Genomic DNA, 15,458 nt, shown 5'->3' on the forward strand with positions numbered 1-15,458 from the left:
TCCAATTAACTATGCCTAATATCAACATGTTAGTTTTCTCTCTCTCAAACTGAATATTTTCAAAAAACTGTTCCTCCACCGTTAGGCCATACACAATACAAAAATAATCCTTAAAAAACCCCAATCCCACAATTTCAACCAAAAATAACCATGACCTACAAAAAAAAATCCAACCCAAAAACATAACTATCATTAATAATTTAATATAAGGAGTTAATACTCAAATTTGTCCCTGAAAGATACTCCGATCTCCATATTAGTCCCCAAAAGATAAAGTTAATCAAAAGAGTCCTTGAAAGATACACGACTGAATCAGGTTCATCCTTCCGTCAAATCGCTTGATGACTTGGCTAACGTCTGCTGATGTGTGACGTTAACTGCCACGCTGGCAGAGAAGGAAAACGACGCCGTTTTGAGTGAATGCCCTGATAGTTATTATTCGGTGTCGTTTTGTGGGCAGAATGGAGATTTTGCGGTTGGTTGGTTTTAAAGTGTGTGAAGTGAAGCAGCAAGAGAGGAACGTGTGGAGATGTGTAAAGGCAACCCACAGAGAAGAAGCACCGGCGACGAGCTCCATACGGTGGCAAAGTCCGGTGATCTCGTCGCTGTTCAGATGATTTTGACTTCAAACCCTTTGGCTGTTAATTCCAGAGACAAGCATCTGAGAACACCGTATCCTCCTCTCATTTATTATCACTACTAATTGCTAAAGGAACCCTAACACTATGTTCGGTTCCCACGGTAAATTCTCCATTCAATTCATTTGCTTTGAAGTTTAACTTGTTCTTTCCTGATGATAATTGAATCCATTACACCGTGATTTTCTTCCCTTTCCTTTTTGACCTATCTGCATCGAATCGTGGATTAGCTTCCCTAATACCACTGTATTGGAATCTTTGTTGACTTATTGTTTATGCTTTTTATCTTTTTGTTGCATGAATAGAGTTGTGCTGCATGTTTTATCTGAAAATGATTTGGTACTTTGTTATTATGGGGTAGGGTTGTTTTATTGGCGAGTAAAAATGGGGTGAAACTTTTCATGGAAGTGTTTGATGACTAAAATTACACATGGACTCATGAAACTCATCAAAGAAAACTTTCACCCAATTTTTTCCTCTAATTAAAGATACCCTAGGAAGAATTGGAAATAAGTAAGGATGTTTTATATAGGGTAAAATGAATTTGGTTTGTCTTGGAAATTATAGCATTTCCACTTTGTTCCTTTGACAATTAGCTTTGGACCATAGACTTCATTTAGCAGCATTTGCTGGACATGCAGAGATAGTAAGTTATCTGTGCAAGAATAAGGCTGATGTTGGTGCTTCTGCAATGGATGACATGGCCGCAATACACTTTGCCACTCAGAAGGGGCATTTGGAAGTTGTTAAGGCTCTAGTTGCAGCTGTTGCATCCAACAAGGCTTGTACTCGCAAAGGCATGAATTCATTACACTACGCATCTCAAGGTTCCATCTGGAGCTTGTTAGGTACTTGGCCAAGAAAGGGGCGAATCTTACTGCCAAGACAAGGGCAGGAAAGACTCCTTTGGATCTTGCTAACAATGAAGAAGTCCGCTCATTTCTGGAGGAATTCGAAAGATCAGCCAAGAACAGAGCATCTAGCAACAAAGATAAAGCTGAACAGTCTGATCCAAAAGCATCCACGTTGGAATCAGAAGATAATTCAAGTGCCAAACAGCCTGCAGTGGTTGTCGATGAAGAAAACGGTGACGGAGAGAAGAGAGAGACTAATGAGGATGACAAAAATAGTGATAGGGAGAAGAGGAAGGCTAACGAAGAGAAAGCAAGAGAAGACTCATCACAATCAAAAAGGGCAAAAGTTAAGTTGAGCTATCTCCAAAGTTCAGATGATATCCAAGAAGAAGAAGAAGAAGACATGTAGGTTGGCAGAGGCATAGTGTAGTAGAACGACACACCACCACCACGGCCTCTATTTGCTGCCTCCATCGTCGCCCCAAAGCAGCAATTTCAACACTAACCCAGGCATATGGCCCTCTGATTGCTGAAGACGATGTATTTATCGTCGAAATTAGGATTAGGTTTCAAACAATTAGGGACTGATTTGAACTGTTTTGCCAAACTTACCTTGTCAGCAATCGGTTATGACACGTTGGCCTCTTCCACATTGGAAGCTAACGGAACACGTCAGCAGACGTTAACCAGGTCACTAAGAGAGTTGACAGAAGGACAAACGTGATTAACTTGGATATCTTTTAGGGACTCTTTTGATTAACTTTATCTTTCGGGGACTAATATGAAGATCGGGGTATCTTTCAGGGACGAATTTGATATTTAACTCTTAATATAAGCTTATGGTTAACATGATTATTATCCCAACTCACCTAAATCCTTCTCTGCAACCACAACAGCGGACAAGCTTTTGTCTGCGCGTGCACCCCAACATTAATACGCGTCCACTAGATATATATTTGTACATAACTAAATATTTTCAGTAATTAAGGCCTATTTTGGATCCCAAATATATTAAGCATTCAAAAAAAAAATAAACAAAAAGATATGAATTAAAATTTAAAAAATATTAAATTAAAATAAAAACAAAAAAATAAGTTGAAATTCAATATACATAGAATTACTCAGTGACAGATTCAGAAAATTTAAATTATTTTTATGTACATATAACATAATTATTGCTATGATTATATTTTATTATTGTAAAATATGATTAGCCTTCAAAATATCTAATATATAAATTAAAACACTAAAATAGTAATTTAAATAATAATATATAATTTAAAATTCTATTGTTTTAGGTTTTATATTTTTAAAAAATTAAGTAATTTTTCTCTTAATACTACCATCAAACTTTCTCTCTTTCCATATATATTACTAAACAATTATTTAAAAATTCACTTCCCAACACAATTAGAAGCCGACTCTTATTGATATTCATAGTTAAAAAAGTTCTTTCAATTAATATAGTTGCTACGCAAAAATTAAAGCTAATTTAAAAAGAAGATAAATAATATTCTTTTGAGTTGATTTTTAAAAAAGAATACTAATTTCGTTTAAATCTGAGAATTGATCATTCTAACGAATATCTAATATAAAATTTTTAAATTGACGATTAAGTACAAAAAAATTTAGTAAAAAATTATTGTGGGGTCAAATTTAATAATCTAATGGGGGCAAATAAATATTATTATGATATATTACTAAAAAAAATTCCAAATTGTAGTGGGGATGCTTGCCCCCACACCAATATACTTGGAACCGTCCCTGGAATCACTTAACTTTTTATCCAATTTCTTAATGCAAAAATAGAAAAAAAGAAAATCTTCAATTTAACTAGTCCACATTATAGTTTGAAAATTGAATTAAATGGACTCACTCAACCTTTTATCCAATTTTTTTAGGCAAAAAGAGAGGGATTCAGTCAATCTCACTTGTCCACCCATAATTTCTTTACGAAATCAAAAAGTATTTTGTCACTCTTATAATATCTCCATATTACGACTAAAATAATTTATGAGGTATTTATAACCTCTTATTAGGTTAAAATAAATAAAATTATAAGTCCATAAACATAAAGCCAATTTAGTAACTAAATAAACAAATTTAAAATACATCAAATTAAATTAAACATTTTAAAAATATAAACTAATAACTTTTAATAATATTTAAATTCTTCATATTATGAATATTTGAAATCACATATCACCGTATGAAACATTAAAATGAATAATATGAATTAATAATAAGGTTCTTAAATTAGTTATCTAATGCAAAAAACTACTAATTAGCAAAAACACAAGTTTATATGTGAAAAGTTGAAGAAAACAGCCATTGATACCTTAAATAAGTTCAATAATAAATATACAAATTCAACAAACAACTTTTTTCAGGAAAAAAATAGGTATAAAAAAATAGTGTCAACAATAAAATGAAGTACTATTCAAAAGCCAAAAAAACATAAAAGTTAAGAATGGGTGACTTAAAAATTTGCAACGCGACCATGTTATTTAAATGGTGGTAGAAATTTGCGGAAGAAAGTGAACTGTTATAAAAGCAAATCGTGATAGCATACTATAATTAGGAGTTGGAGAGACCAGGAGAAAAACACATGTGTAAATATTTAAATAACCCTTGAAAAGACATAATAAATATGACAGATGGAAACGAATTGTACAAACAATTATGCAAAGAAGACTGAAAAATGTGTGTGGGAGATGACATGTGTAACACCCTACCACACATAGCTTTACGCTTAAGCCGTAAAGTAGAGGTGATGTGATATTACGACCTCTAAAATAAAAGTATATATAATAATATTGAAGAGGATATAGTAGAGGAGTTTTGAAAAACGGATAAAACAAAAATCGTAAAATAAAAACGCAACACTTAGAAAATAGGATTACTTGCGGGGGAAGAAATCTAAGGTTTAAAATTATAGCTAAATAGAAAGTAGAAGTAGAGAGACAAGAAAACGATATACCAAGCTCCTAACTCAGCCTGCGAAGTTAAGACTGGCCGGAGAATATTTACATACAGTATATACATAATAAAAGCTCAAAAGAACATGTTTAAAAGCCCTAGTTTTCCATAAAAACCTCTAAGAGGTACTAAAGATAAAGTGTTCATATACATATAAGGAGAGTCTAATACATACATACATACATATAGGTAAAGGTGCAACGCACATAAGATATAAGGTCTTGGGAATACCAAAGGCAATCCTAGAACGCTGACACTTATATTACAAAGCTTAAATTACTAAACAGCAACCATAAGAAGGTGGTCTTCTAAGGATATCTAAGCTTAGTTTAAACTTAACCTTGACACTAAGTCTTTCTACCTTTCCTCCGTTCCTCCATCACTGGTGAGTTTGCAAAAACATACAAATAGACAATTGCAAGCACAAGTAGGAGTCAAGTAGTGCAAGTAGCAAATATAACAATTAACATAATATAATCAATTAGGCATTCTCAATTAATGCATAGCAAACAAAGCAACAATATGCACATGATGTATGCCTTTCCTACTAACCGTGAGCTCACGCATCGGTTAACTGCCAGAACCTGACACACCTGGTAGCTAACCCGGATACCGTCTCTCGACTGTGCATCTCCAGTAGGCACAAGATTGGGGGATTAGTGCCCTACCACCTTCTCCTAGAGGCATATACTAGGGGAAATAAATCGAAAAATTAGTGCCCTACCACCTTTTTCTAGTGAGGCCGTGCCATACCGGTCAGGGGATTAGTGCCCTACCACCTTGTAGACAGAGAGAGAAAGAATGTGAGGGAATATGTCGGGGATTAGTGCCCTACCACCTTTCTCACATCCCACAAAACAATATCATCATCATGCTAATTCATTCACAAGTTCAACGTTATAACCTCTTTACATTTTTCATAATCATCGCATAATTACATCATTAAAGTCATGGTACCATATACACTTCAAGTATACACGTTTTCATATATAATTCAACACTTTCTCAGCTTACTTTGCACCCCAAGACACCTCCATTTCCTAGCTTCATCTAACTACTAGGCTTACTACTATGATTTATGACTGAACGCACGTAAATAGAGGTTTAGAAGTTTGAAGTTAGGTTTAAAACTCAAAAAACCTAGATTTGCTGAAATAGGGGCCACGCGTACGCGTGGGCGTGAAAAATTTTTACTCGCGTACGCAAGCTCACTGTTCGCGTACGCGTGAATCCCAGGGTACATTTTGTGAAAATTTTTTAACTTGGTTTGAAAAAGCTTTAAAATTTCCATTTTCAATCCCAAACTACCGATGCGCATAATTTTTCTGTTTTAAAATATTTTTCTTCCGTTCTTTGAATGACGTAAACTTTACGGATGCAATTTTTATATAAAACTAGTTTGAAACTATTTAGGAGTCTGGAAGCCAAGTTATGACTCGCCGAAGTTCGGCCAAAAATCAATTTTTCACAAAAGACTTCAAACCTCAATTTACTTGGAACCTAAACTCATATCTATAATTTATACCTAGATTCAGCACAATATCATATCATAGCACTTCAACACAACACTACATTCTTTACATCACACGACCTTCAATCAAACTTCATATTTACACAATTTCAAACCCCAATTCCTCATTTTGCATCAATAATATTATCAATAACTCACTCAATACACATATAATCATATTATCACATCATCCATCATAAATCAATATTATTACACAATTTTGCACCTAAATTCTCACTTTAAATAATAAGACTATGAGCCATCCACCAATTATGCACAAACAACCTTACCAACAAATCAATCATTATTCAAATACCACTTTAGCATTCTAATTCCAACATAATCATAATCACCAACACATACTCGATCCATGTCTTCAACCATTATCACAAACACTAACATTCAACATGCTTAATCGTTCCAACTTATCCTTTGGTCCTCTAGCCTAAGGTTTCACAGAACATTATATATTAAATACGCGAAACCTAAATCATACCTTGGTCAATTTTCACGTATTTTCCGAGACAACCCACCAAGGCACCATGCACAGCCCTAAAAAGTCCTAAATCATCAAAGCACAAGCACCCAACCTCCACTAAGTTCCAAAGCTCACAATTCAAGCTCCAACATATACATATATACACCTAAATTCACATATATCACACACATATACCCAAATTCAATACTCAATACACCAATTCAAGAAATTAGCTAGAGTTTTAGAATCTTCACCTTACCCAAGCGTCGTATAAGCAAGAGTAAATGTTTTCTTCAAGCTAATCGGATTCTAATACATCAAAGAAGCAAAAGCTCAACACCACTTACATAATTTCAAAAAATTGGGAAAAGGAGTGGCTGAGAGTGATAGAGTGGCTTACCTATGCAATTGTTCTGATGAATTTGTAGAGCTCGACGCAGAGGTCGCATGGCTGCAAACAGTCAGCAATCAGAGCTCGGATTAGCAAGATATGGTAGTTTGAATGTGGTGCAAGGGTTTTTCTTTTCTCACCTTCTTCCTCCGTTGACTGGAACATGAATGAGGAATGAAGGGAGAAGAGAATTTGTGTTCTCTATATGTTATTTGGGCGGAATTGGGCCTTGGGGTTTATTTTGGGCCTGGTTCAGTCGGTTTGGTCTGTTCGGTCCAATTTTGGGCCAAATTTTTTTAAATTAGTGTCAAAATTCATATTTTAATTAGCTCTATCTTATTTTACTATAAAATTTATATTTCTAATCTCCTTTATTAAAATTACTTTATTGGTTAATTATTTACTAATTTTTTGAAGTTTACAACATGAGAACATTATTTTGGAGAGACACTAGATGGATGACAAAAAGTTAAAAGAGAGATTTTTGATACTGTATAGAGAGAATTTTTCAACAGGAAAAAAGCATAAATAGAGAGTTAGAGAGCATTCTAGATTCTTTTGTTGTGTGCAGGTTACCAAGACAATATGGCATGAACACATAGTACAGATGGTGAATACAACGTCAAATCATTCTATGATTCGGTGCTTGAAAAAATACATAGAGCTTCAAATACAAAGCATATCTTTGATGACCTTTGAAGTGGGCTAGTTTTACCAAGAATAAAGATGATGGTGTGGTTTGAAAATTTAGATGGCTTGAACACAAAGAAAAAACTATTAAGGAGAGGAGTATTAGATGCCGAAAGTGTAATATGTGTTTTATGTGGAATGGAAGTAGAAACGGTAAATCACTTGTTCTTATATTGTCAATTCTCTACTTAATTATGATGATCTACTTTAAATTAGTTTGATTCAAAATGAGTAAGAGTAAAGGATATAAAAAATTGGTTTGAAGTCTGGATGCAACAAAAAATTAGAAAAAGGTATAAAAATAAATGGCGTATGTGCTATTTCGCAATTTTATAGGTGGTTTGGAGTGTTAGAAATAGAAAAATCTTGGGCAAGGTTCGGAAAACTAGACCGGTCATCAAATCGTTCTAGTTATTAGTTCACTGGTTTACTGATCCAACCGATCTAACTAGTGGTTCAACTGGAAAAAATGTTTTAAAATAAAATAATAAATAAATTATAAATAAACATCCTAAAATATAATTATAGTATAATATAAATATTAAAATAGTTTTCAAATTTAAAAAACTACATTAAATATCATCAATCAAATTTATATAGTCTTATTAATATACAAACTCAAGTTAAATAGTATAAAGAAATTTCAAATATTAAATGTCAACATAAAGATTTATCAATCATCAAAATCTCAAGATGTTCTTGTAAATTTCTATTTTTTTGGGATAATTATTTAAACATATTATGTAATTATGATTGTGATTTCAACTATTGTGCTAAAGAAACCTTCAAGTAACAAGGATATGTTGATGGTGGTGGTGTCTTCTGAGGCATCAATGTCTCCTCATCCAGCCCCTCCAATTTCTTCAACTAAAGCCATAACAAAAGGAATGGTACCAGAAAATGAGGTAGTTAATGGATAATCAAATGAGAGATTTTTTGTTATTGCAAGTGAAGATGAATAGGCCAATGCATAAGTTTGAATGTAGCAACTTAACAGAAGTTAACAGCAACAAAAGTTAAATACCAGCAACAAATAATCACTCTAAACCCTGAAATCAATAACTATTTCAACAAAAATTCAGAAGCATCAAACTTAAAAATTAAAAAACGGTAACAGCAGCATAACAAATCCATTTTAATCAACAATTTCAACAACACAAAATCAATTATTTAATTAATTTTAGATTCAGAAATCATAAATCAGAGTATCAGACATTCAAAACACTAAACCTTCACCCAGCAATTACAAACAAAGCCAGTAAAACCAACACAACCAGCAACTACAAATCAAAGTCATTAGTAAATTTGAAAAAAAAATTAGGAGCCATCAACAAAACCAGCAATTAGAAAACAAAGCCAATAATTACAAAACACTAAACAAAGCCAGCAATTACAAAACACAATGAAAAACAGATATGAAATTAAAAACAGCCCCATAACACAATGAAAAATAACAAGTTAGGAGCCATCAACAATTAAAAACAGGAGCTACAACACAATGATTAACCATGTTTTTAACCTAAAGAAGGAGCCATCAGCAATTAAAAATAGGAGCCAAGACCCAATAAGAGTAAGTTTTCAGCATTAACAAAACAGCAAAACAGAATAAGTTTTCAGCATTAACAAAACAACAACACAGAGTAAGTTTTCAGCAAAACAGAGTAAGTTTTCTTAACCTAAATTCTGCCTACAACATTCAACAATATTACAAAACAGAGTAATTTTTCAGCAAAACAGAATAGCATTCAGCAACAACCATTACAAAACAGCAGCATAACAACAACAGTGCCATAGCAAAACAACAGTATAACAACAACAGCACCTTAACAAGTCGCTAATCAGAAATTCCAAATTTAATTAGCAATCCTATTCTTGTTTCGTGCATTTAATTACTCATAAACAAAACTCAACTCCACCTGAATTGTTAATTTAACCTTGGTCTTATGGAATCATAAATAGGAATACATTACATTGTTCTTTCTTCTAAAATTCAAGCAACAACACATGATTTCACAGTTTAAAACCTTATTCACCAGGTTCTCTTCTAATTCATCTGGAATATGCGTAAATGCACTTTACAGTATCCAAATATCTAAATACAACAACTCAATAATCTCAAGTTCTCAACTCTCAAGGACAGCAACAGGTATACAACAAAAAAAATTAACAACGAAAGACAAAAGCAGAACCATAATAGAATCAAACAAATCAGTCAATCACTGTAAAAACTAAAATTCAAAATAGAAATTAAAGACAATAGAAATATAAATTATCAATCTTAAACCACAAACAACAATAATTGAAGAAGAAAAATGAAAAATTAGTAAATCACAAATTCAAAATTATTAATTAACAATATTCAACCATTATTCAACCTATTATTCAACCTAGGATTTCATAGATTAATTAACAATTATTCAACCAATAAGGCCATAACAAGTTCAGAGATTATTCAACAATTATTGTTAAAAAAATAGTAAAATACCTAGAAGAACAGAGCTGGCGATGGAGGCATGACCAGAACTGGCGACAGAGGCAGGAACAGAGCTTGTGACGGAGGAGCAGAGCTTGCAACAGAGGAGCAGAGCTACATGACGAAGGCAGGAGGCGAGCCCGGCGACTGTGCTTCCACTGCTGAGAGTCTGAGATGTTATCTAAGTGAGGGACCGACTGAGCTTCGAAGCTCTAACCGGCGACGGCGTCAGGAGCAGTCCGGTGGCTGAACGAAAGGGAGGGATTGAGCTCGCCGATGTTGAGAGGAACGGCCAGTTCGAGGGTGATGGGAGGGTCGAGAGAGGAAGTGTGTGCTACGCTGTTGGAGAGTTGGAGGGAGTTAGGGTTGGTAGGGTTGGGGGTGTCTCACTGAATGCTAAACGGCTGCGTTTTGGCGTATTTGGGCAAAATAAGAAAACCGGCCGGGTCCCAGTTCGGTTTGACCGACCGGTTTTTGCCAGTTCAGCGGTTTAAAAACGGTTTTGATTCTAGCAATTTTTATTGTTGAACCAAACCGTGAAAGTCACCGATTCGCGATTAAACCGGTCAGACCGGCTGGGTCCGGTCCGGTTTTCAGAACCTTGATCTTGGGATAAGTATTGTTTTGATTTCTAAGATTTAAGGCCAAAATCAAAATTGTCGCTAACCTTATTTTGGTTTTAAAATTGTCCTAACGTTTTATTTAGTATTAAAATCATCCTTTTTATCATTTTATCCTTATACTCTCTCACCTCTCTAACTCCAAATCCTATCTTCTTTACTCATCCGTCACAACACAGAACACACAACCATCACACACCTCCTTCTTCTTTTCTGCTTCTTCTTCTTCTTCTTCTTCTCCATCACGCACAACCGCCACACACACTTCTTCTTCACACACAACCATCACACACCTTCTTCTTCTTCTTCTTCTTCTTCTTCTTCTTCTTCTTCTTCTCTATCACACTTCACCTCGACAGTGACCTCCACCCCGACGGCGCGATGACCTCCGAGAGCAGCAGTGGCCGACGGCGACTTTCACCTCGACGGCGCGGTGACCTCCAAGAGTAGAAGTGGCCAATAATGACCTCTACCCCACGGCGACCTCCAAGAGTAGCAACATCGACCTCTATATTTTTTATAAGATATAGTTTCATTCTTTTTTTTTGTTTAAAAAAAATCTAAATATGTTGTTGTTAGATTTGAAGAATTTGATGTTGTTCATCACCATCCCTAATTTTCTCATTTTTATTATTGGTTTTGTTCTTGTTCTTATTTCTGAATTTTCTGGATTTCTGTTGCTTTTTTTTTTGTTTTTGGATTTTTTGTTTCTGCCTAATTTTTGTTGTTGTTCTTGTATTTGATTGTTCTTGGTAATTAAATTTATAGATTTTTTATTTTTGTAATTGGAGATAAATTTGGGTATCTTTATTTCTTGTGATTGGATTTCGTTAACTGTATTTAAAGATTTGAAATTTTTTGAGTTTTATTAATGAAAGAAGAATTTGTTCTTCTGGAAGAAGAAGAACAAGAAACGAATTTATTCTTGTAACACCCTAATATTCAAATCCTTATGCTCGAGTCATAAGTCAATGATATTACGGTGGTACGACTCTCAGGTGGATTTTTAATATATAAATATAGGTAAATTCGAAAGGAGTATTAATCGAGAAGCCTGAAAAGAGTAGAAATAAAATCGTGAAGACGTATCACTCACGTTTCAACAACAAAACGATAAAACGTGAAGCTGAAAGCGATATACGGACAAGGCATAGAGGAGATTAAGAGATAGATAACAGATAGATATATATAACATAAGTAAATAGCCACTAGTCACGACCTGCGAAGTTTAGGCCGGCTAGGGTACAGTATGAAAGTAGTTGACAACAGTATATCCTAATCTCTCCCAAAGGAAACATGAGAGCCTCTGTAGGCAAGTTCAAAAGAGTTCAATACATAATATAATCTTTTCAAAACAAAGGTGGAGAGATTCTAAACAAAACACAAAGTAGAGAAAATAAAGATCTTCGCCGTCTCTCAGATAAACCACAGCTCACTTCTGAGCACCTGGACCTGTATTTGAAAAACAAGAGATATATACGGAATGAGAACCCCGGGCCCATGGGTTCCCAGTACGGTAAAAGTGCCAAATAAATACAATGCACTGCACTCTTCCACGAATCAGACTCAGAATCATAAACAAAACCATCACCAGTTATTCTACCTCAACAATTCTGTATCACTACATCATACCCTCACCTGGAGCTAGTGAAACCACATCACTGCGTCTACCCAGGGAGCTCAAATTATCTCATCAAGAACAGCCCTCAACATCCACCGACACCAGCATGAGGGGCCTCTCAGTTGTACAAGCACAAGCAATACAGGCAAGTAATACACAAATAAGGTACAAGTAGAACAAGTAGCGCATAATCAGATAACATGGCATATATGATGTAGAAATCCAAAACAAATAGGCAAACCCAAACAATTCAAACATATGCAAATGACGTATGCTTGCCCTATGGCTGATGATATCATTTGTCGGTTATATAGCCAACCCGACATGTCCTGGTAGCTAACCATTGGACAGAAACACCACTTGCGGAGCAAGTAGGCTTGAGCTACAACCCCCTTGCTACTACCCGCTCAACCCAGAGCCAATGGAATAACCACTACTGCGGCTACTACCTAGGCGGGTGTTCAAAAGCTCAACCTGGAGCGAGTGGATTCACCACTACTGCCGCTACTACCCAGGTGTCACAATCTCTGACCTTGAGCAAGTGGGACGAACCACAACCCTTGCTACTTCCCAAGATCTCAGAATATACATTCGTTCATTTTAAAAGCAATCCTCATTGTTATCAAATCTCAACCATTAACCTAGAGTAAGCGGGACGAACCACCACCCCTTACTACTACCCAGGTATCACAAATACATTCATTTAAAACTCCATAATTAAACTCATTTATCATAAATATTCTCATACCCGGAGCAAGTGGACAACGCCACTGCCTACTACCCGAGTTCACACATCACATTTCAACATTTTCCACTATTATCCATTTAACACATTCATTCATTAATCATATATGCATTTATACTCAGCCATAATCAATAATGACTTTGTCGTAACTCGGCAATAACTCAGCCATCTGGCTCATGGTTCAATCAAGAACCAGCCATTTATCAATAAATATAGCCCTTCGGCTCATGGCATACACGATACTTCCACCGTCATCCTCCATATCTCATATAATCATCTTTGATCATCATTGATCATAACTTTTTCCCTTGCTTCATTCGTAAGTTACCACATCCCCTAGCTCCTTCCTCATTGCTAGGCATATCATAAAGATTTAATACATAAGGGGTGAGATCAGAGGCTTAGAAGTATGAGATTTGGCTTTTAAAACTCAAAAATCAACTTTGGCATGAAAACAAGGCCACGCGCACGCGTACTTCAGGCGCACGCGTGGATGGCCACAAAGCTCATCGACGCGTATGCATCATACACATGGACACGCAGATTGAAACACATCCAGACGATGCGTACGCATCAGCCACGCGTACGTGTGGGTGCATTTGCGCCCCAAGCACAAAACTGGCACAACTCTCGGGAAAATGGTTGGCATTGGGTGCAGCGCATCGACGCGCACGCGCACGCGTGGATGGTGCCTTCTTGAAGAACGACGCGTACGTGCCAAGTGCGCCTACGTGCCAAGTTAAAAGCTGCAGAATTTACAAACTCAACCCCCAATCTTCTGACGGACATAACTTTCTCATTTTAAATCATTTTTCGCCTGTTCTTCGAACGGCATGGACATCCTGGATCCAATTTCACTTTTAAATAAGTTTGGCACAAAACAGAAATCTGCAATCCAAGTTATGTCCCGTCAAAGTATGCCCAAAAACCATGTTTTCACTCAAAACCGCAAAGTGCAATTTTCAAAACAAGCCATTTCCAACTCTTTTCAAAATCAACCAAAACATGCCAATTTCATCCCTTTTCTTTGAAATCAATCAAAGTATATCAAAATCGATATTAAGCCTTCTCAACTCATACACTAACACATTACCACAATTCACAAAACTTCCATATAATCATTTTTACCCATTTCAAACAAATGGCTAAATTACAAACACATTAACATGTCATACATCCTTCCTCATCCTGATTTCCAACAATACTATTTCCAATCAATCATCATTATACATAATCAATATCTACTCACTATCACATGGTTTCACCCACAAATCAATCTTAATCATTTCTCAAGCATATATCACAACATACATATCTCGCATGCATCATCATACCATCAAGGCACCAATAATTATGATCACATATATGACCACATAACATACCTCATCTATACAACTTCACCCAAAATTACCAAATTCCACATTTCAACTCCTCAAACCTTATTATTCAATAACCAACCCAATCATTCATATATTCATTATCTGAAATTCATCCAATCACCTGTGTCATCATACAATGCACACATCAACTTACCTTCCTTACCTCTTTCCGGCCTCCGGCCCAAGATTCACGGCCTCCGGCCCAAGTTCACAATTTAAATGCATAAACCACAAATCAATACTCATTACCCAATACATAAAATTCTCAATACACCAAGCATACAAGGCCACACAATTTTCAACCCAATCATTAATTCATATTACATACCAACTATGCATATTAGCACCAACCATTTACATAATCCAAACCTAATCCTAGGGGCATCTAGCCTAGGAATTCTCATCACACCACATAATACTTAAATGAAACTTAAACCGTACCTCTTGTAGCCAAACCAATTGAGCCTCTTCTATGAAAGTCTCCACCAACCCTTAGCCCAAGCCTCACCAAAGCTCCTCAAGCAACACCAATGTCCCAATTGTGCACCAAAATCATCAAATACACTAACATAACCAATATCACATACATACATCAACCTAGGGCTCATAAAAATGACAAATCACAAGGGTTTGAGCACTTCTTACCTCAGCCCATATGAAGTCGGGATAGAACCCACTTAGAATCCATGTTGGAGTATCCCTAAATACCCAAAATCACAAGATTTCAACACTAACTACCCAAAAACGTGTAACAGTGGAGAATTTCGAAACCTGGGCAGAGATGAATAGAATACTCACCACAAAACTTAGATAGAATTGTAGAGGATGAGAAGAGCGATGCGTGGCCGCAAACGGCTCATCAATCGGAGCCCCGTAGCTCAAGTTATGGTGGTTTGAAGATCAAAGAGAGTTAGGTTTTCTCTCTTCTCTTCTCTCTTCTCAATTCAGCGCCCCAACCCTTCCTTTTAGGGTAAAATGAGCTGAAATTCTCATAACTAATGTTTATATATGTTGGGTCTTGGGCCCACTTAGGCCCGGTTCACTTATTTTTGTCCGTTGGCCCAATTTTGGACCAAAACC

The 15,458-nt window shown here is 35.7% G+C and overlaps 1 protein-coding gene across 1 annotated transcript; it reads left to right on the forward strand.

Moving 5' to 3' along the window:
- The first annotated feature begins 529 nt into the window (after positions 1-529).
- Positions 530-1,903, forward strand: LOC107458008 (uncharacterized). The gene is given in 3 exon segments (XM_052251726.1): positions 530-672; positions 1,248-1,465; positions 1,468-1,903. Coding segments are annotated over 3 exon segments (795 nt in total). The 3' UTR covers positions 1,902-1,903.
- The last annotated feature ends 13,555 nt before the right edge of the window (positions 1,904-15,458 follow it).

Source organism: Arachis duranensis, chromosome 7 (genome assembly GCF_000817695.3).
Source record: "Arachis duranensis cultivar V14167 chromosome 7, aradu.V14167.gnm2.J7QH, whole genome shotgun sequence".
In the NCBI taxonomy this organism is placed as follows: Eukaryota; Viridiplantae; Streptophyta; class Magnoliopsida; order Fabales; family Fabaceae; genus Arachis; species Arachis duranensis.